The sequence below is a fragment of the Equus przewalskii genome, chromosome 5 (assembly GCF_037783145.1).
Source record: "Equus przewalskii isolate Varuska chromosome 5, EquPr2, whole genome shotgun sequence".
In the NCBI taxonomy this organism is placed as follows: domain Eukaryota; kingdom Metazoa; phylum Chordata; class Mammalia; order Perissodactyla; family Equidae; genus Equus; species Equus przewalskii.
Window position 1 is genome coordinate 61,330,294 of NC_091835.1, and position 21,036 is coordinate 61,351,329.

General features: G+C 37.5%; 1 protein-coding gene across 3 annotated transcripts in view; it reads left to right on the top strand.

The window, feature by feature from the left end:
• Positions 1-21,036, top strand: part of PDZRN4 (PDZ domain containing ring finger 4) — a 342,736-nt gene that overhangs the window by 193,262 nt on the left and 128,438 nt on the right. Inside the window, exon 1 of one of the 3 annotated variants that reach the window (XM_070619445.1) lies at positions 20,434-20,774. The exons of the other annotated variants lie outside the window; for them this stretch is intronic. Within the exon in view, the coding sequence (XP_070475546.1) occupies positions 20,706-20,774 (69 nt within the window). The 5' untranslated portion in view covers positions 20,434-20,705. Of the gene's footprint in view, positions 1-20,433; positions 20,775-21,036 lie in introns of those variants that run through there. 3 annotated transcript variants of the gene reach the window in all.

Consider the following 21,036-nt stretch of genomic DNA (forward strand, 5'->3'; position numbering starts at 1 on the left):
TAAAATATACCTCTAGTCTAGATGAGCTATAGAAACTTGTTGAGGGAGGTGTTGCAGGGGGCAGGCCATATGCAGTGGGACCAGTTTTGTACAGTTCAGATCAGAGATGATGATAATGTCACCCTGGTTGGTTGCAGTAAAAAATGTAGATGTGTGAGGGGAAGTGATAGATATTTACAAGAAAAAGTCAATTGGGCTTTCTTTTTTTACATATAACTTTATAAAAGTCAGTTACCGGTTTGGAACTTTGCTTTTTCTTCCTAGACTCTAGCAGTATATACTGCCCGTATATAAATAAAAGTTGAATGAATAAATAGCCTATATATAGGAAAATATTGACACTATCAAATTTATAAAAGCTAACAGCCTTTGTTGTAAGGCATCCAACATTTTTGGTGAAATTTCAACTTTGGGAAAGTATTGTAGTTACATATAGAAACATTTTTCTTCCGTATTTAAAAAAAGAAATTGGTTACCTCACGGTAGATAAAACATAATTATTTGGAAACAAGGAATTGTGTCCAGAAGGCGTGCTTTACCATAGCAACCTTAACATTGAGTTACAGTATGTCTTTCAGTTTTACAAAGAGTAATTTATCATGGGAGGAATGCGCTGAATATGTCACATTTTACTGTCTGCTTATTTTGTTAGATAATCAAGATCTTGACTCTTGAAATAGAATTATTCTAAGTTTTGTCTGTTTTCATGCTTGCATGTATAATGTGTGTATATTTTATATTCTTTTTAAATTTTAAATAGATTGAAACCAGCTAAGTCTAGCTAGCACACACAGAACCTGGACGCAAAGCCACATTTCACTTTCTTCCATGACTTTACAACTGTGTGATTAATGGAGACCCAAATATTTCCTCTGAGATTGACATGTTCTTTTTTCCCCTAAACTGAGCCATTAAAACTTGAGAATTTAAACGTTGCATAAATTAGAAAAAAGGCTTGGAATTAAAATGCAAGCAAATGTACCAAATTTATTTTTATAGTTGTTCCTATTTTCTCAACATGCTTATATATCTACTCTCATTTAATGTTTGGTAACTCAATTTTTATTTTACAGATATCATTTTTCTTCTATTGTAAATAGGAAAATCCTTTTCTTCTTTCTGAAGACCAAGAATGGCAAAAGAAAGACTTTCTTTCTGATTAGAAACCCTTGGTCTTTTACTTTTCTCAACAAGTACTTTTGTATACAGTAGAAATTTGGACAGATTTAGCCACAGGAGGTGGCTACAAAGCCTGGAATGAATTGTTTTTCTTCCCTGGGTAGATGTTCTAATTTTGTGCAAGTTGAATTGAAAGTCTGTGTCATATTAGGCTTGTTCTTTTATATTGCAGCAGGGTGCTCTAGTTGAGTCCAAATATGTATAAACTTTTCCCAAAATACTACCATAATACACTTACTTAAAAGCATCATGTGCTTTGACATTTAAACTCAGTGATAAAAAAATTTGTCTTAGTCTTTTCCAGCTGCTATAACAAAATATCATAGACCGGGTGGCTTATAAACAACAGAAATTTATTGCTCACAGTTCTGGAGGCTGGGAAGTCCAAGATCAAGATGCCAGCAGATTTGGGGTCTGGTGAGAGTCCACACCCTGGTTCATAGATGGCCGTCTTCTCGCTGTGTCCTCACATGGCAGAAGGGGTGAGGGAGCTCTCTGGGATTTCTTTTAGAAGGGCACTAATCTCACTCATGAGAGTTCTGCCCTCATGATCTGATCACCTCCCAAGGACCCCATCTCCAAATTCCAACACGTTGGGCTTAGGTTTCAACATATGAATTTGAGGGGGACACAAGCATTCAGTCTATAGCAGCATCTAAAGTATATGTTCATAACGAAACTGGAACTTGACTTCCTGTATGCTAGCCTTGTTTTGTTGTTTGATAAAACAAGGTGCAACCTCTGTTTATCACTTTCAGAGATGGAACATTGAGATGAATGCTGTAGCCTGACCAAGGATGAATTCCAAACATCCTTACTTGGAAAGGAAATTGCCGTATTTCCTCAATTCTAAAAGGACATGTATTTTTAGCGTTTTAACATTTTTGGAAATGTAAAAAGAAGCTTGTAAGCCATACATGACTTTACTGTTGTAGTATTTCCTTTCCTTCCCCCGACCAAGAGAAAACTGATGTTAAACTGATGGTCATTTTATAGGCAATGCCATCTTTGGCCAGAGGAAATCTGGTAAGTCCCGTTGTCAACACAAACTGAATAGCATCAGCTACTTTAAGGCACAACCATTGACAGGGCTAATAGTTTAAGAGATTTATGTACGATGTTCTTCCTTAATTTGGCCACTGTTTTAGTTACAAACACCTCATTCAATCATCCATTAGTACTTATTGAATGTCTGTTGTGGGCCAGGCAGTATGCAAGATACCAGAAAGGCAGAGACTGTACTTATCCTCCAAGATGCCATAATCCAGCAGGCAAGTAAGGATAGGATGTCAGAATTCCTATAATAGCATTAATTACGACATGACATGGAGGTACAGAGAAGGAGGCACTAGATTCTGCTTCAGAGAGAAGGGAAAAGCTCACAGAAGAGGTAAAGTTTGAATTCCCAGATGGATAATAGTATTCAAGGTAGAAGAAATAATGTCATCAGAAGTACACAGGGATAAAGGTGCATGAGAATGTTGTAGAATGCTAAGACTGTACAGTGTTGGGTGAGTACAGGGAGTTGAAAGTTGAAGCTGTAAGGCACATTGTGTGAGTCTCAAGATTTAGCCACACTTTCAGATTGTGTGTGTGTGTGTGTGTGTGTGTGTGTATGTATATATGTATATATATATATATATGTAAAATGACAAATTTATTGCAGCATGTTAACTGCCTGGATAGTCATGTAGCACACACCCCAATTCATTAATTTCCTAATTATTCATCCTTGCAACAGATAAGAAGCAGTCTTTATCTTATATATGCAGCATATAACTTGTGTAATGACAGATTTGTATATTTTTATCAAAAAACTCAACATCGAATGACAAAGTAGAATTTATGCAGTTCTAATAGGGTTTTTTTTTTGTGCTTCTGTGAGCATCCTTCTGCAGCAGATTATCATTTATTTGAATTTATAACTGACGTTGACAAACAATGAAAATACATTGATGTTTGTATGTATTCACTTTAAAAAAATAGAAACATGCTTTAAAATCTAAATTGAAAAACTTGGAAATATTGCTTTCATTCTGTGGAACATTAATTGAAAGTAAAATGTCGTCCTAAATGAATCATTGGTATCATTTCTGCTGGTACATTATCTAGAAAGAGTAACTGGAAGAAAGATACTTTGATATACATTTTCAAACACTAACAAAGGCATTGTAGCGTACATCAAAACAAGGAAGTAATTGTCCTTACTACATATAGATACCAACTTTACAAACAGCCCTTAAGGAATTTTATTCCTAGTAAAAAATCCCTGACTTGTTAAAAATTGTGAGATCATGTTTCATGCAAATCCAAAAGCAAGCTGCCTCTCTATAAATAGTCATGACTTTGTCCTATTTTAAATGGTTAAACTGGAGATTCTATGAGATTCACAACATTTTGCCTATGGCTACTTTTCTACCTTGAAATTTCAGAGGTGGCTGTTATGTAAAACAAAGCAATTGCGCTGCAGTCCTCCTTGGAGGCCGGCTCTGATATATGAAGGAAGCATTGATCTATTGCCCCTTCCCTGAGTGGATACAGCAGCAGCCAAGGGAGAAGGGCTTGGCTTTAGAAGAAGAGTGGGGTGACCAGTGTAGGGCATAGGTGTGAGTGGTGGGGTGACTGCTGTCTCAGATCAGCATCCAGCTGATGACCCACAGTCTGAGAACCAGTCAAATGTGACAAATCTCCCCCTTGTAATTTGATGGGAGGCCCTGTTTGGCTTCTTGTAGCCAGAAGAAAAGCAGATTTCAGATTAAGGCTATGTAACTCCATTCAGAAATAAAGCAGGATTTTCTATGCTAATTTGTATTATTTTCCAGAGGAAATGAGAATAAAAGAGAAATCCTTTGTTAAATGGGCTTTAGCAGTAATCCTGTATTAGGAACTATGCTTTTTGCCTTGTCTTTTTGTCTTGAATGTTGGTTTCATAGTTGGTGTTTTGGTTTTATGCTTTTTTAAAAAGTATGATGGCTTCTGTGAGAGTCTCCATGAAGCTGTGGTTGGATGAAAAGTACTCACTGCCAAGCTAGTGGTTCCATGTGCTGTAATCCTGTTAAGTACCTGTACAATAGTGTAACAGCTGGCGCAGGTTGCAGCCGGTGTGTCAGTGTGCTATGTTGGGACTTGGGATCCTCACAGAGGATGAGCCAGGTCAGCTTAGAACAGACGTAAGCACCCCTCAGACAGCTGGCCCAGTAGCTATATGCTCGCCAATCTTGGGAGAGTGACTCCTGGAATAACATTAATTTTCTTCTCTAGCAGACGGTAAGGTAACTGAAGCCAGGTTGATTGTACTGCCTTGGGATTTTTACCTAATGATCTTCTGGAAAGCAGGTGCATTGGCAGAGATTTTAAGCTTCTGAAAACCCAACTAGTATTACAGAGTAAACCTTTGCTGCTGTGGGGGTTTTATAGGAGTGGGGTACATTAGTGTTAGATCATTACAAAGCATTTTGCTGACTACTGCAGAATTAATGGCACTTTTATGGCTCCTGGTTAATGACTGTCAAGAAATAAGAGTTTATATCTATTCAAATTGTAATTTTAAATCAAACTAGCCAGCTGTCAGATGCATCCAGCACATGAGGACTCTTTCCTGGTAATATTTGGTGTTTCTCTTACATCCATCTTGTTATCAGATCTTTGCTGGGAACCTCAATTGTTTTCCATATGCTTGATGTAAGTTTTATGACAAAAGCAAAGCAAGTTGTCACTTCTAAGAGGCAATTTCCCTGTCCCTGTGGAAACTTAGTTTTCTGCAGCATCTAAGTACTTGAAATTATTGCTATTTGTTGAGTACCTGAGTTTTTAAAGTTCCATTGTTCTTTTTTTTTTAATTTAACCTCAATAAAACTGTAACTTTACTTCCTACATCACTGAATGCAAGGACATCTGATGTGAGCTCCTTCAACTCTTCTTCCTTCCCACACTTCTGAATTGTCCAAATCTTTACTCATCTTTGTCTTCTGTCTGAGAAAGAGAAATCTTTCTCCAGTCGGTACCTATTCCCTATACTGTGCCTCTCATCCTGTTCACTCTTATTTTAAAGCAAGCAAACAGATAAACCCTTCCTTGCTTCGGCTATCTCCTACAATATCATTTTAATTCCCTCTTCTTTCCATTACAAACTTCTTGAAAGAATAGTTTTCATCCACTGTCAACACTTCATCACTTTCCTCATTCCTCATTAAACTCTGTGCAGCCCACTCTGCCTTACTGCAAGCAGCTCTCTCAAAAACAACCAATGTATTTGAATCAACAAATCTACCACGCCCCACACCCCTGCCTGGAATTCTCAACCACACTTCACCCTACTGATGAGCCCCCCGTTTTTGAAATTGTGTTTCTGTGGATTCTCAACTCCCTTGACTCTTGTTTTTCATCTCTGGCCTTTCCTCTTCTGGTTTGTTTACCTAGGGATATGCAGAGGTTCAGTTCTTGAGCCCTTTTTGTTTCTGTTTCTTTTTATTTGAATGCCAAGCTCCCTAGCTCGGTTTCAAGTACATATTGGTGATCTTCACATCCATATCATTATCTTTCTCTTCTGTAATCAAAATGTCAACTCCAGGATCCGGCCCATGGCATAGTGGTTGACTTCAACGTGCTCTACTTTGGCAACCCGGGTTCGCAGGTTCAGATCCAGGGCACAAACCTACACCGACTCCTCAGCCATGCTGTGGCAGTGACCCAAATATAAAAAGTAGAGGAGGATTGGCATAGATGTTAGCTCAGGGTGAATCTTGCTCAGGAAAGAAAAAAAAAATGTCAACTCTGTAAAGGACATCCTTATTCTGAGAAGTACCTCAATGTCTTCATACCCAGCTCCCCTCTATTTACATATAGCTCTTCCTCTTGACCTCCTTATTTCTTGTAATGACATAGCCTTTAACCCAAATGCCCAGTCTTACAAATATACTCATCGTTGATTTCTTCTTTTCCTTTCCAAATACTTGGTAAGAGAGCTTATTCCTATCTCTGCAGCATTTCTGTCATTTACTCTGTAGACCCCTTCTTTCCATTTCCTCTTTTCAAGACCACTCATACACTACTGTAAAAGGTTTATTTTTTTAATTATTAATACTGCTATCAAATTCCTATTTGTTTCTTCCAGTTCAAGAATCAAGAAACTGGGATAATGACCTACATGTTGGCACTCCCTTATACAGAAATCTTCAGTAGCTTTTCATGACCCACTGCAGAAAGAACAAATACAGACCCTGAAGACTTTTCACCTAGGAGTCAAGTTTGTCTCTCCTGAGGGTGTTCCACACTTCACCCTGCGGACCAAATAAAATGCCGTTCCCGTAATGTCCCCATGCTTTGTTAAGTAGCCATCTTTTCTTCACTATTCCTTCCACTAACAATTTTTCTTCAACTCCTCCAACACTGCCTGCATCACTGCCTGCTAAATATATCCTACCTTATGTTTTTCTGAGAAATAGTCAAAAATTACCAACAATGAAATATGTATACATGTATCATCTCTTTATAAGTAAATGATGTATAAAAAAATCTCTCGACTAACTAATATCCCACCGTGATTAGTATACTGTATCCCTACTGAGGATTCTGTTTCAGTGATTTATTTATTTAATTATTTAAGGTTAGCAGAGTACCCATGTGTATCAATAAATACTTGTTGAATGAATAAATGCATTTAACTGATTGTTTTTAATTAGAATCTCTTGGCTCATTACCTTGGTATTTCTTGGGCCTGACAGAGTTATCAATTTTGCTTTCATTTGTAATTTTGTTCTCACTAATTTGTACACCATTTTATATGCTACATCTATGGAAATAGTTAAATAGGTTTATCATTAAAGCAAAAACAGAAGAGTCAATATAAACATAACTTGCTTTCAAATTACTAATTATTATTAGTAGAGAGTATTGTGTATCTGCCATTACATGACAGAAATTATAAAATATATTCTCAGTCAAATGAGCTGTGTGTCATGGGTACCTAGCAGATTATCTGGCGCTTCAATGAGCTTTTGTTGATTGCCATTATTATAATAAATTTTGAGTAATAAACTCCATTAGAAATCATTACTAGTGTCCAAAATTTTATAAATATATAAATACACATAAATATATACCTACATACAAAATATACATGTACATCTCATTCTCTGTGTGTGTGTGTGCCTGCAGACATACACAATGGAAATTACTTTTGTCAATGTGACATTTATCTAGGGCATTTACAAAATGATTAACCAAGCTCCTTTGCTCCAGTATCTTCTTTCCTTTCACCTGTTCTCATTCTGGTTTTCCTAAGCTATTGCTTCCTTATTTCATTTGTTTAACAATTCCTCTTTGTTGGTTAAAATTGGCAACATAGACTCAACTCTTTTTTTGTTTTTAGTCGTCGTCGTTTTTTCATCCCTTAGCAATAATTTAAGTTAGATAAATCTTTAAGCTTCGTTCCACTAGGACAATTTTCCCAAAATTTTACTGAATCTACGTAATCCTATTCCTCTGATCTTTTGCACATAATATTATATTCTTAACAGACATGCTGCCATGAAAATTTGCCCAACTTCTAATATTAGTTCCTTGCTCCTGAGTCCCCAAATCCAACGTTTTCACTTTACCTTGCCATTGGACTCCCACCCTCAGTGGTTAAAAAGTTGATATTAACTTAACATCCTTAGCTGTTAAGATTTTGAACAAGTTAGTAACTGTAACCTACTCAAATTATTTAGAAAGCAGTAAGACTCTTGGTAGCTGGGGTAGGAAAAGATGATCTTATCTGAGGAAGAATTATTTTTCCCATAATCCTATCAACAACACTATGAGACAGAGGCTGTTAACTCATTTCACAAATGAGAAACGAAGACATAGGAAGTTAAGTGTGGTTTTATAGCCCAAATTGTAGAGCTGGGATTTGAACCCATGACTTTTTGATTTTGAAGACCATGTTATTCCATTACTCTTTCTGTGTTGAGAAGTTCCTCATGCTCTGGAAATTCCTGTTCTCTAAACCACACTAACACCATTCCATCCAGTGTCTGGTTTTCTTCAGGCCCTACTCTCCTTCATTTAAAAATAATTCATCACTTGATTAGGAATCAGCTTAACCTGCTTATGCCATGTTTGTTTGCTACAAACTTGCTGCCTTAACCCAATTGAGATGCAAAGCCCCTCTGAGCATCAGTATTTGTGGAATGGGCAAGGTTTTTGTTCCAGGGGATCATTAGCTCTATATGATCACACCATGCATATACTTAGTCTGGTTGTATAAAACTGACCTTCTGTTGGGTTTATTCTCCCTTCTTTGCAAAAAGAATACTGCTTATCTTTATGGTTAAACAAATGATCTGATGAGAATTTGAATGGCTTATAGGGAAACTTGACAATTTTTAGAGTGATATTCTGAATATTCATTCAATTATGCTAGGTAATGTTGCTATATTTCTTTACACAAAGTTGCTTGGGAGCTTCGTAGAAGCCATCATGACCTGTTATTGAGACATGATGAGTTGAACTTTTTCATGCTAACTATATTTGTTTAAATATGTGAACTCGGAAGTGCCGTCTTCGAATCATAGTCATGCTAAGCTATGCTTGGGTAACAGTTTTCAAATCCTTAGTGGCTTATGAAGTAAAGGTGCATTTCTCCTTCATACAGAGTTGGATGCAGGTCTAGAAGCTCATCTGAATGACTTTCTCCAAGTAGTGAATCAGGGATCTAGGCTGATTTTACCATGTGACTCCACTACATTGATGTCTTTTGCTCGCAGGCACGTGGTGGATATATTTGGTCCTTTCCTACTGGATTTAATCACTAGACTTATGGGTCTATCTCAGCCTAACAAAGAAGGAGGCTTACACATAGCTTGATTAAAAACAACAATGACGATTTTAAGAATTCCAATCTAAACCCATAATTTCCTGGGTATACCCTCCATTACCACTCCCCTGAGACCATAGGCTTTATGACCTCAATTACCCTAAGTGCTTTATCATCACTACTTACTGTTCCTCGTGAAACAGATTTCAAGTGGCAGTCAACTAAGCTCCAGACAGGTTGAACTTGGTGTCTAGAGATACTGAAAATCAGAGAAGAGTCATATCTTTTAGAAGAGTAGTTGGATTTATATTTTTACTTGATCAATTAGGTTGCATTATGGAAAATTGTCTCATTAACATGGAATCCAATAACAGTCACTTAATTCTCTTTGCTTGGCACCAGTACCTGGAACTTGGGCCACACACTGTCCCACTAGGGGATGGGAGGTTCTTCGTGCTTAACCGCATACCTGATCCCACAAGCTAAAACTCAGCCTTGCCACAGGTCTAGTAAGAATTTGTTCATCGGTACAGCCCATAGGTAGGACATGTCTGGTGCACCGTGAAAGAAGACAATGACTCTGAGTCAAGCCCAACTCTATCACAGACTCTTTATTCATGGCACATGGGACTAAAGACACTGTGCTATTTGAAGGTGGGTCCTGGTTGCCGTACTCCCTGAGGGGAGTAGTAATCTTACTGGCAAAGGCAGAGTCATAGAGTTAAGCCCATCTGGATTTAAATCTCAGCTTTGCCACTTACCAGCTATGTGACTGATCAAATCGCATAATATTCTGAGCCTGAGTTTTTTATGTAAAAAATAACCACGTCTGTCTCATAAAATTTTTGTGAGACTTAAAACACTTTTGATATAATAGGTACTTTGTAAATAGTAGCTCCCGTTTTGAATTAGTAACAAAGATCCAATGATCTTCATAATCAGATAAGGAGCCATCCTGGAAATTATCGTGATGGGAGGCAGTCAAGAGAATGTCTGGTTTGACACCTTGCATCTAGATTTGGAGGAGGGAAAGGGATGGACACCTCTGAATTTTCTGTAGATTGTTTGAAAATGCATGTTCCCAAGCCTCGTCCCAGATTTGCTGACTCAGGAGTCCTGGGGATAGAGCTTGTGCATGTGTAACCTGAAACAGTTTCACAAATGATTCCTATGCACACTCCTAGTTAGGTACCTAGAGGCTGGCACAGGGCGTTATAAGTAGGAGAACTCAGCAAACATTTGTGGAACTGGGAGGATCCATGTCTTGGCTCAGTTCCTACCTCCCAGAACAGTTTCTGCTCCTTCCTGGCTGCCAGCCATTATGACATCAACCATTGTTTTCTCTTAGAGGAATCTACCACGTCCCAGAGGAAAATTGATGTTTTAAAGTATCCATCCACTCATTTGCAAAAATTTAGAAAAACAGTAATATAGCTGCCTACTTTTTTGTATATTTTCACAATAATAGACTTTAGACACTTCAGCAAGACAATATTGTAAGCTGCAATAATATTAGCTAATATTTTTTTGAGCACCTACATAGAGCAGGCTCCAGGTAAAGCACATGTTCACAAAATCCCTTTGTGGTAGGTACTATGAATATCCCCATTTCACAGTGAGGAAATCAAGGCACATAAAGGGTATGTAACTTGTTCAGGTTCATACAGCAAGTTTTTTAGAGTGAGGTTCAAAGATATTTCTAGATGACTTCAATGTCTGTAAAGAACACAGGTGCTCATTCTGATGATAATGGTGTCCTGGGCCAGAACTTGTATGCAATCAGGCATTCTTTATTATCAGTTTCACAGAAATTGATGTGATATTAGCATACTGATTTGTACTGCTAATGTTTTAAACGGTCGTGTTAGGGCCATTTTCATGATAGAAAAGAGTAGTAATGGGATAAGTGTAGGTCTGAAGATTCCAGGACTACAAGAAAGAAATGATTTCCTAGGGTCCAAAGGTGGAGTAAACTTCAGACCTAGAATACCCTATTAAAATAACTCATCTCTTTGCTTGCTATCCCCATACCTGCCTTTTTTGTTTGTTTGTTTATGTTTACTTGATTATATATATGCGGTAAAGCACATATATAAGCAGGCAGGGAATAAAAGAGATATTCCAGGCACTAGAATTTCCAAGAAGGATGACCCAGTTATTCCGTATCACATCTCCCTGTGTTAATTCCCTAGATAACCCCTCTTATTCCCTGCATATCTTATATAATGGTTACCTGTTTATTTATGTATTGCTTCCTCTGACTATAAAGTTTCCTCCATGAGATTTGGGGCCTTTGTATATCTTGAATATCATTATAATGACTGAATAGGTGAGTAAAGTCCAAGGATGAGAGAGGAATGGTCATGTATCACAGTACCAGATAGAAAAGTAGAGTCTACACTCTAAGGTCAAAAAAGAGAGAGAGATACCAAAGACATAAAGAGTAGTGTTAGCAAAGTTGTGATCTCTATGCCTAGAGCAAGAATATTCTGTGTTCTCTTTTGTGTATGCGTGTGTGTGTGAGAGAGAGAGAGAAAAAGAAAGGTGGGGAGAGAGAGAGGCAGATAGGCTTGGGGTCAGGGGACTGGGGATGAAAAGGGCTTTTAAATGTGTGTGTGTAAGCAGAGAGAAGCAAGAATCCAACAGCTGGTTTCTCATACGTTATAAGCTCCAAATGATCTTGAGTGAATGAAGGATCCATCTGAGAAAAGACAGTAGCCTGGACCTAGGAGAATGGTCTAGGAGGAGATGGAAGGAAGAAAGGAGAGATTGAGCAGTTGAAACTGACAGTGCTTGCTCATTAGGTGCAGGGAGAAGGAAGAGCCGTTTTCAGACCTCAAACTTGAGCACCTAGGGATAGTCAGGCCATTCTTTGATGCAGAGCACGTGTTACATAGCAGTTATGGGGGAAGAGGATTATGAGTTAAGTTTTGATAAGTTGAATTTAATGTGCTATGGACAGCCCAAATGTTAATGTGGTAGTCAATGAATAACTGGGTCTGAAGCTTTAGAGAGAGCTTAAGTCTGGAGATTTAAATTTGGAAGCCATCAGCAAATCAATACCTTTACTTTTCTTAAAACCTCCAAATTTACCTGTCTTAAGTAACTGTCAATGATTATTCCTTAATATAGAGATATGACTACCCTACTATCAGTGCATATATTCCCTCCTATAATAAATATTATGAAGGAAAAATATTCTACTGTTATTGGTACATATTCAGTGCAGCAATACCCCATCACCAGTGGAGTGGAGTAAGGTGAAATTGCTTAGATTTATTCAATCTGTTTTATGCAGCCATGCTTGAGGACACAACTTGGACCCTGGGAGTTAATTTTAGAGTACACTTCTGGTCCTTGGGGAAATTCTTCCATTTCAGAGTGCTACAAGCATCACCAGAATACCTTCTCCTAGCCATCTAGGAATTTATCATAATGATGACTATCTCAGAGTGATAGGCAGTATAAAATACTAGTTAAGCAGTGGGTCCAGACTGCTTGGGTTTGAGTCCTAGCTCCCCCGTTTACTACTAATGTGACCCATTTACTACCCATGTCAAGAGGAGATATTGATAGTGCTCACCTCAGAAGGTTGATATAAGGATTAAATAAAATTTATAACATATAGTGCAGAACAATGATGGTATACAAAAAATACTAACTAAGTATTAGCTCGTATTTTTTTAAATGTTTAGGAATTATCACCATGCTATATTCATAGTAGTGTTCTATAAGTACTGATTGAATGAAAGTATTTACTGAGCATTTACTAGACCACTTGTGTAGAACTAAAAATGGTGAGGTAGTGTTCTGGGGAAACCCTACATGCTGCCTATGACATTGCTAAACTGTGTGACATTACCAAAACACAATACCTTGGAACGTACATGGCCAGTTGTTCTATAGATGATCAAATCAAGAAAGCCAATATTATATTGAACTAGACTAGTAGTCGTTAAAATTCCTCAAAGAAATATTATTGGACTACCTATTTCATAATTGTATGAATCTTGCTTCAAATGCTATCACTGGTTTCTTGTACACTTATGTCCACATTACTTACACATTATGCATTAAAATAAATAAATAGTGGGGCCGGCCCCATGACATAGTGGTTAAGTTTGGCATGCTCTGCTTCAGCGGCCCAGGTTCATAGGTTCAGATTCCAGGCACAGACCTACACCACTCGTCAGCCATGCTGTGGTGGCAACCAACATATAAAGTGCAGGAAGATTGGTGCAGATGTTAGCTCAGGGCTAATCTTCCTTGGGCGAAAAAGGAGAAGGATTGGCAAGAGATATTAGTGCAGGGCTAATCTTCCTCAGAAAAAAATAATAAAGAAAAATAAATAAATAGAACATCAGAGTTATTACTCTGAATGTATTACATTACATTCTTTACACACAAAATAAGTGTATGTGTGTGTGTATAACATATACAGAATGAGTACTTCCTGTGCCACTATTTCTGTTATACAAAGGACTGGAAAAAACAGTCCTTTAAAAGTTGTTGAATGACCCACATAAGCATATAATAGCAAACAAGGTGGACAGACATATGACTATAAAGTTTCAAGGAAATAAATTTCAAATAATGTAATAGGGTTTTATTATGACAGAAAAATTAGAAAGTGACAGAAAACTTGGAAATCTAAAATAGAGACCACTATTATCACTATTATTCTACTCGCGTGATTACTAGTGGCCAGGATATATTGGGCGCATAATTCGTGCTAGGATACTTGACATATATTATCATCGCGACACCTTTATCCTTTGCAGTAATTGTTCGGTAGATGCTATTATTATCCTTGTTTTAGAGATGACAAAACCAAGAAACAGAGAAGATTAAAAAAATAATAATAACTTATCCGACATCACATAGATAGAAATGAGAGGACCTAGGACTTGACCCAGGACAGACTGACTCTAGAACGCTGGCTGAACCAGCACACCAATGTGGACAAATACTTCACAGTTTATGAATCCCTGCTTATGTATTTCCTCTCATTCCATCTTCACAATCAGCCTGTAAGGTAAATAGTATTTGAGAGTGTGTAAGCTGCACAAAGCCACACAAGTACTGGGGAGAAGGCTCAGATGAGAACCCTAGTCCTCTTCCTTGCAATCTCTTGCCCTTTCTTTCCACTGGAGTCAAGTCTAATAACTTGACAGTTCTTAGGAGTTCATAAGGTGGTAAAGCACTCTCACTTCTGCAAGTAATGACTATAGATCCAAAACTGAAGAAAGTCACCTAGTGAACACAATGTGAAAATGATACTTGGTTACACATTGTGGAGCTATAACCTAGCAAATGGATGACACGTGGGCACCATCAGCAGGAGCATCTTTGTAAATTCATGCTATTAGTTGATATTGCATAGTGCTGTGAAAAAACACTACACTAGAGTCAAAAGGCAAAGGCTGTAGATCTCCTGGCATTGGAAATCTCGACATCTAATGATTTCTTCATTAGTAAATAAGGAATAATATCTGACATGTTTACCTCAGGGGCATTGTGAAAATCAAATGAGATGAGATATAATTCCATGATGAGTATAATTCATGTACTATCAAGCATATGATAAGTGCCCAATAAATATTTGTGGAATAAATAAGTGAATAAGTAAGTGATGTGTAGAACAGAATATAATTTTTAATATGTTTATGCTACACAGTCATGTGTCACTTAATGACAGGGATACATTCTGAGAAATGCATCATTAGGCAATTTTGTCATTGTTTGAACGTCGTAGAGTATACTTACACAAACCTAGATGGTATAGCCCACTACACACCTACACTATATGGTACTAATCTTATGGGAGCATTGTTGTATATGCAGTCCACTGTTGACCGAAACGTCATTGTGTGGAGCATGACTGTATACATATAAATACACAAATAACTGATAAAACACATGTGATCATACCTTATTCATTTGTGTACCTGTCACAGAAATTTTTATTTCATAGACTCTCAAATTTATGTTTATAGAGTTGTACCAAGTTAAATATGTCTTATGCTTATGGTTCTTCAGTCCTCTGACGTAATATTCTTTTTTTGGTGAGAAAGATTTGCCCTGAGCAAGTGTCTGCTGCCCATCTTCCCCCCCCTTTTTTTTTCCCAGTTGAGGAAGATTAACCCTGAGCTAAGATCTGTGTGAATCTTCCTCTACTTTGTATGTGGGATGCCTCCACAGCATGGCTGACAAGTGGAGCAGATCCGCACCCAGGATCCAAACCCTCAAACCCCAGGCTGCTGAGGCAGCGTGCGTGGAACTTTAACCACTCGGCCACAGGGCCACCCCTGACTTAATATTCTTAAAGCAGTCCTAAGGGGAAATAAAAGGTCACCTGACATTTAGGTATGGAAACACAAACACAAATGTATTTCACTTTCCCAGATTCAGGTCTGCTGTCATCTCCCAGTCACATTCATTTATTCAATATGCCTTTATTGAAGACCTGCAGTGTGAAAGACACCATGCTAGTAGTTTTAGGAAGTCAAAGATCAATCGATCAACTCGTCCCAGTTTGCCTGGGACTTATGTTACTGCTATTCTCACATGCCTTGTCATAGGGTAAAGCATGCAGTATACAAAAATGGTGTGAAGTAGAAGTGACGTGTGCCTTGAGAAGGGTATGGATCACATGCACTGAGAATTCACAACTTGAAGAGATCACTACTTCAACTTCATGAGGTCAGGAAGGAGAGAGCATTCAAACTGGACCACAGTGTCAATAGATTGATTTGTGGAGTTTCTGAAGAATAAGCAGGAGGAGGTAAAATCTGGGGTAAAGGTGGGGAGATGGGGACCTGGACACAGCAGTTCAGCTCTGCTGGAGCCTGAAAAAGGAAGTGTGCACTCAAGTGCCGGGTTTGTCCAGGACTGAGGGGGTTCCAGGATATGGAACTTTGAGTGCCAAAGCCGGGAAAGTCCCTGGCAAATCAGATGAGTTGGTCATTCCTAGTGTGCATTCAGGTGTAGGGCCTAATGACTGATTATTGAGGGGTATTAGCTAATTGAAGATATTTAGCTGTGACATAAAAAAAAGTCAGTACTTGGATAAAGTTTACATTTTTAACCACAATCACTTCCCTTATTTTAGGCTAGATCTATCTCTTTAAAGTTGTTCTCTCTCTCTCTCCTTTTAAATTTCAGCACTTTCAAGTGCTAGCCTTCATTTCTTCAGTTATCAGAATCAGATAAAGTATATTGAGGTCGCTCTAGCTTCCTCTGCAAGAGAGAGAGCTTAGCAAGTTAGCTATCCAATTCAACCACAGAATTTGTAATTGGAGAACTGAGTTCGGATCTCTTTATTCAGTTTGACCTTGAGCGAGTCACTGTCCCTCTGAGCCTTGGAGTCTTTTGTATTTATGATTGAATTTAAGATATTAAACTTTAGGAAATGTTAGGCAGCTAAGTGTCTACTCGAAAGTGCCCATGTATCCCCTAAAATGAATGCAGGATTAAGACTAGTTTAGAAATTGGTAAGCTGGGTGTCAAGGTAGGTAGTAGGCCTAGTGGGAAGGTCCACATATGACAGTGGCAAGAACAGAGAGAGAGTAATAGAATGGAGTTACCCACTGAACTTCCACACCAGCAGAGGAAGAAGAAGATCAGAGTCCTTGCAAAAGGCAGTAGAGAAAGCGATCATCTACAATTTAGGACAGCTGTCACAGACTCAAGGGGATGGGTGATTCAAAATAGTCGTACTTGGACTTTCCATCCCTCTCTTATTAAGGACAGTAACTATGTATGGCATTGGCCACCAGGGATGGTACATAGGCACAGCCTCTTTATAAGTTAGTTTTTAAAATGTCTTCTTGTAAACGTAGCAAAGATTAGAAAACAGGTAAAACAAAGGTAGATTAAATGAATTATAACCTGTCTGCCTAGTAAAACCACTACCCAGATCAGGAGTTAGAACTTTGTTAGCCTCACTGAAACTTTCTTGTGGCCCCTCCTAATCACAGCCCCTTCCGCCCCCCGCTAAAAAGTAACCACCATCTTGACTTTTTTGGTAATCATTTTCGTACATTTATTTATAATTTTACCATCCAAATGATGTGCATACCTAAAATAGAGTTTAGTAATTCCCGTTTTTAAGTGATGCTAAGGTCTCCTCTCATCTATAGACTTCTCCCCATCATCTCTCACTCTCTCTCTTTCTTCCCTTGTCTCCTTCCTTTTTCCCTCTCTCAGAAACTGGAATATGTATCTATCTATGTCTGAATTTGGCTGATTGCATCTCTATGGAATAGTTGAATTTGCTCCTCTTTCCTCTGCACTCCCTGTAATTTGCTGAGTTTTGGAAAGGCTGTTTCAAGAGTGGTGTCATGTTCTTCTATCAGGTGGTACATATTGTCCAGTATCTCTTGTGTGTGTGTGTGTGTGTGTGTGTGTGTATGTGTGTGTGTGATATTAGCAGCCATTAATCCTCAGGACCTAGATCCATTAATTAATTAAGGATTGCTGGCATGGGCATGTTCTAGCATTCCTTCTTCATTTATTAGCTGAAATACTTCTATAAAGAGAAACTCCATCTTGTCGTCTCTTCAGTTACTCAGTGGTACAGTTTATACAGGAAAAGCTAGATTCCTTCCTTTCATTCACCTCTCACTTAGCTCTTTTGTTTGTCATCTAGATCTTGATGAACATGAGTCCTATTTTAAATGCCACTGCCTTTGGGGGGAATAAACTAACACAAATTACTAACCAATTAATATTGATTTTATTTACTGGAAAAAAAAAGACTAAAAATTTAAAGGCAACTTTTTAAAAAAAAACTATATCTTGAAATACATACCAAATGTATGTTTTTACACTTTGTTGAATTTTTTTCCAAGGATATTTGGAAAGATAATCATCTATTCTCTGCTTATTTTTAATCCATATTTTCCCATCGTATTACTGCCCAAGGCAGATAATATCTAATTCATTTGTATTTCTAAAACACTGTTCAGGCTAATTCATTTGTCCCTATCTACTTAAAACTTTATATTCTAATACAAGATTTTGCAGTTTAGTCATTGGAAAACTTAATTCTCATAGTCTAATTAAATTTAGAGAACTTTGGAATTATGGGTCTCCCTCTTTCAAATCACCCTTCAATTCTATGGGATGAGCACATTACTAGCAGAAGATGGAATCTTTCCAGAGTCTATGAGCCGAGGGCAGCATTTGATAAATTACTGGAGAAGGTGCCTTTGCTTCCTAAGAAAGAAACCAAAGAACCAGGGGGACTAGTAATGAATACAGAAAACAACCAAGAGAAATTGCTGAAAGAGTAACTTCCATTTGAAATTGCTTACTTCACTGGAATGTTCATTCTTTAGTTTTTGATGAGTACAACTATTTTTTAAAGCTATGATTGTTTAATTTTTCTTTAAAAGCGAACTATAAAATATTATAGTTCCAATAAGCAACTATAGCTTTAATTATTAAGTCTCCTACTTAGCTTCCAAAACCTGCTGCATGGAGAAGTTTTATCTGTGGAGGAAGCAAGCACTTTAATTGATAGATGAGTGAACCATCCTTGCCTTACTGCATTCAGATTCCTTAATCTGACTTTTTAAAGGACAGAATTTAAACATCTGAGAATCATTAATTCTTTCACAGCTAAGCAAAACAGAATCCTTCAAAGAAACAGACAATGCTTGCTTTGAGGATGGGAACTCTAGCGTAAGAACACTTCAAGGGAAGTGATGTAGACACTCAGAGAAAATTAAAATTTTAAAAACCATCAAGCATGTATATTTTACAACTGCACCTAAGGAGATTGCTTCTGTTTGTGACCACCATTGATTTTCATAGAGGTCCCCTCAAATACCTCTTGGAAAACATTCTGTCCATAAAGGAATCAAAATAATTAATATCTACTGCAAATGGTTTCCAATTTGCAGTAGGTCCTGGTGAACTTGGTTCACGTGTGTTGTTCCCAATTACGGTGCCACTTTCATGTAGGTCTCTCAGCTTGGCTTTGATCCAGGCTGTTAGGTGAAATTAGGCCCAGAAAATCGGATTATTACCTCCCAAGGGAAATGACTGATAAGCAGCAGATGATTGCTCATCTCCTTGCTACTTGCTGGTGTTGAAGTGTTGCTAGTTGCAAAGTCAATTTGTCAACAATTAGTACTCGTTAGAATTTCCTGTTATCAATTCTAAACATCTGACAAAGCACTTTTAGGAAATTGGACCCCAAAAAGTATCTATACCTAAGTATTGAGCAATTAAAAGTCTTCAAGACCCAATGTAATTCCTAACCAAAGTCATCAGTTTCCAGGTAATTATTTTTGCTTTGGAACCACTAGCTATCCTGTCCAGTTTAAAGATGTGCTGGAACAAGCAAATACTTCTTAATTAGCAGGGGTTGTGGATAAGTCAGTATAGGAGCAAAAGGAATTTTCTTTCATTATCTGCTTTCGCTGTTTGTAGTTTGTATCTTTAAGGGACAAAAATCGCTGTTTGTATCTTTAAGGGACAAACATTTTCAACTTGCAATACAATATATTTGTGAGAGTGTGAAATTAAATGCATTGCTTCTATTATCTAAACATCTAAGCTTAATTTTTTAAGTCTATGCTCACCTTTGTACATTGTGAACTCTAAATATAGAATCATAAATGGAGTCATTGTGCGTTACATTAGAATTTAAATATTGCCAATGTCAGCTTTCTGAAATATTATATATGACTTTAATAAAATTAGCATACATACTATATGCATTTGAAATTTTTCTAAGAAAAGGCATTGTATTTATCTAATTTTTAAATATAGATCTGCATTCATTACAAATTTATATTTAATAGATATTCCCTTATTACTGAATAAAATATTTATTATCTGTACAGTATCATCTGCTCATACTGGCTTAAATGTTCTTTATTTAGACTAAGAAAATAAGTCTTATTTCCTTTCTAGTAAGTAATGGTCTTTACACATGAACTATTCAGTCATTTTTGTAGGATCATAATTAAAACTCTGAATGATACCCCTCATTTTCTGTTCCTGTCCCACGTCACTCCCCAAATTTTCTTTTGCTTCTATGTTTATTTTATAAATTTAAGTAATTGCTCTTATTTGTCTTCCCCTAGACTTAATAATGCTGAAAATATTTCTTCTAATTGTTGCAAAACATGGAGATGTGAACTAAGTATATTTCTGTTGCTAAATTTCTTATTCCTATATTAAAAGCTTACATCAATGGAGAAATTAAGTGTATGTTCTTTTTTGAAATGCCCTATGCTCACCCTTCTATCCTTAATAAACAGAGATGGTATTGACACAAGTGAATTTTGTTTAACCACACTACATTTGCTTCTTAATTAGTGAATATTCATCTGTCATCAGCAGCAGCTATGACACCCCTCCCTGCTAACATGTTCTGTCATAAATAATCAATGAGGCACTATTAATATTCATGAGCTGGAATCTGTGTAGTCATGTGCACTGATGCAGAGACAGGGGGAGTGTTGCCATGAACTGACTGGAAACTCTGTGTGTGTATCCGTGAGTGCAAGATACTTAGGGAAAGCGAAGAAGAGCATGCTGCTACACACCAGCCTGGCTTGTGCTTCCAGCTAACAGCGGTTTGTCTGTGTTTCTGGACTGAAGTGACTGATGAAAAACAGTAGTCAAGTCTGGAGGGTGATTCCTTTTCAGTTCACTTGCCTTTTAGTTCTGGGGAAATTAGAAGATTTGCTCTCTCTCTCTGCTTCTTAGAATGGGCTGCAATTTGTGCACTTTTCAGAAAAGAGAGGAACACTACAAACTGCTGTATGAAGTTTCCCAGGTGAGTGCAGGGTCTGAGACCAGCAACCAAACAGCCAGGCTTTGTGTTTGTCTGAAAGACGGTAACTGAATTGTGGCTAGCTTTATTTTTTCTTTCAGTAGATCTCAGAATTGAGGACAGACTTGCCGGTTGGGGGCTTTTTATTTTGGTTTTGGGTGGCAGTTTTTACCTTCCTTGCCACTCCCCCTTCAGATGACTTCCTGTGGGATTCTTTTTAACATTTTTTGTATCTACTGCCAAGATGTCAGTCAAGTAAAAGACT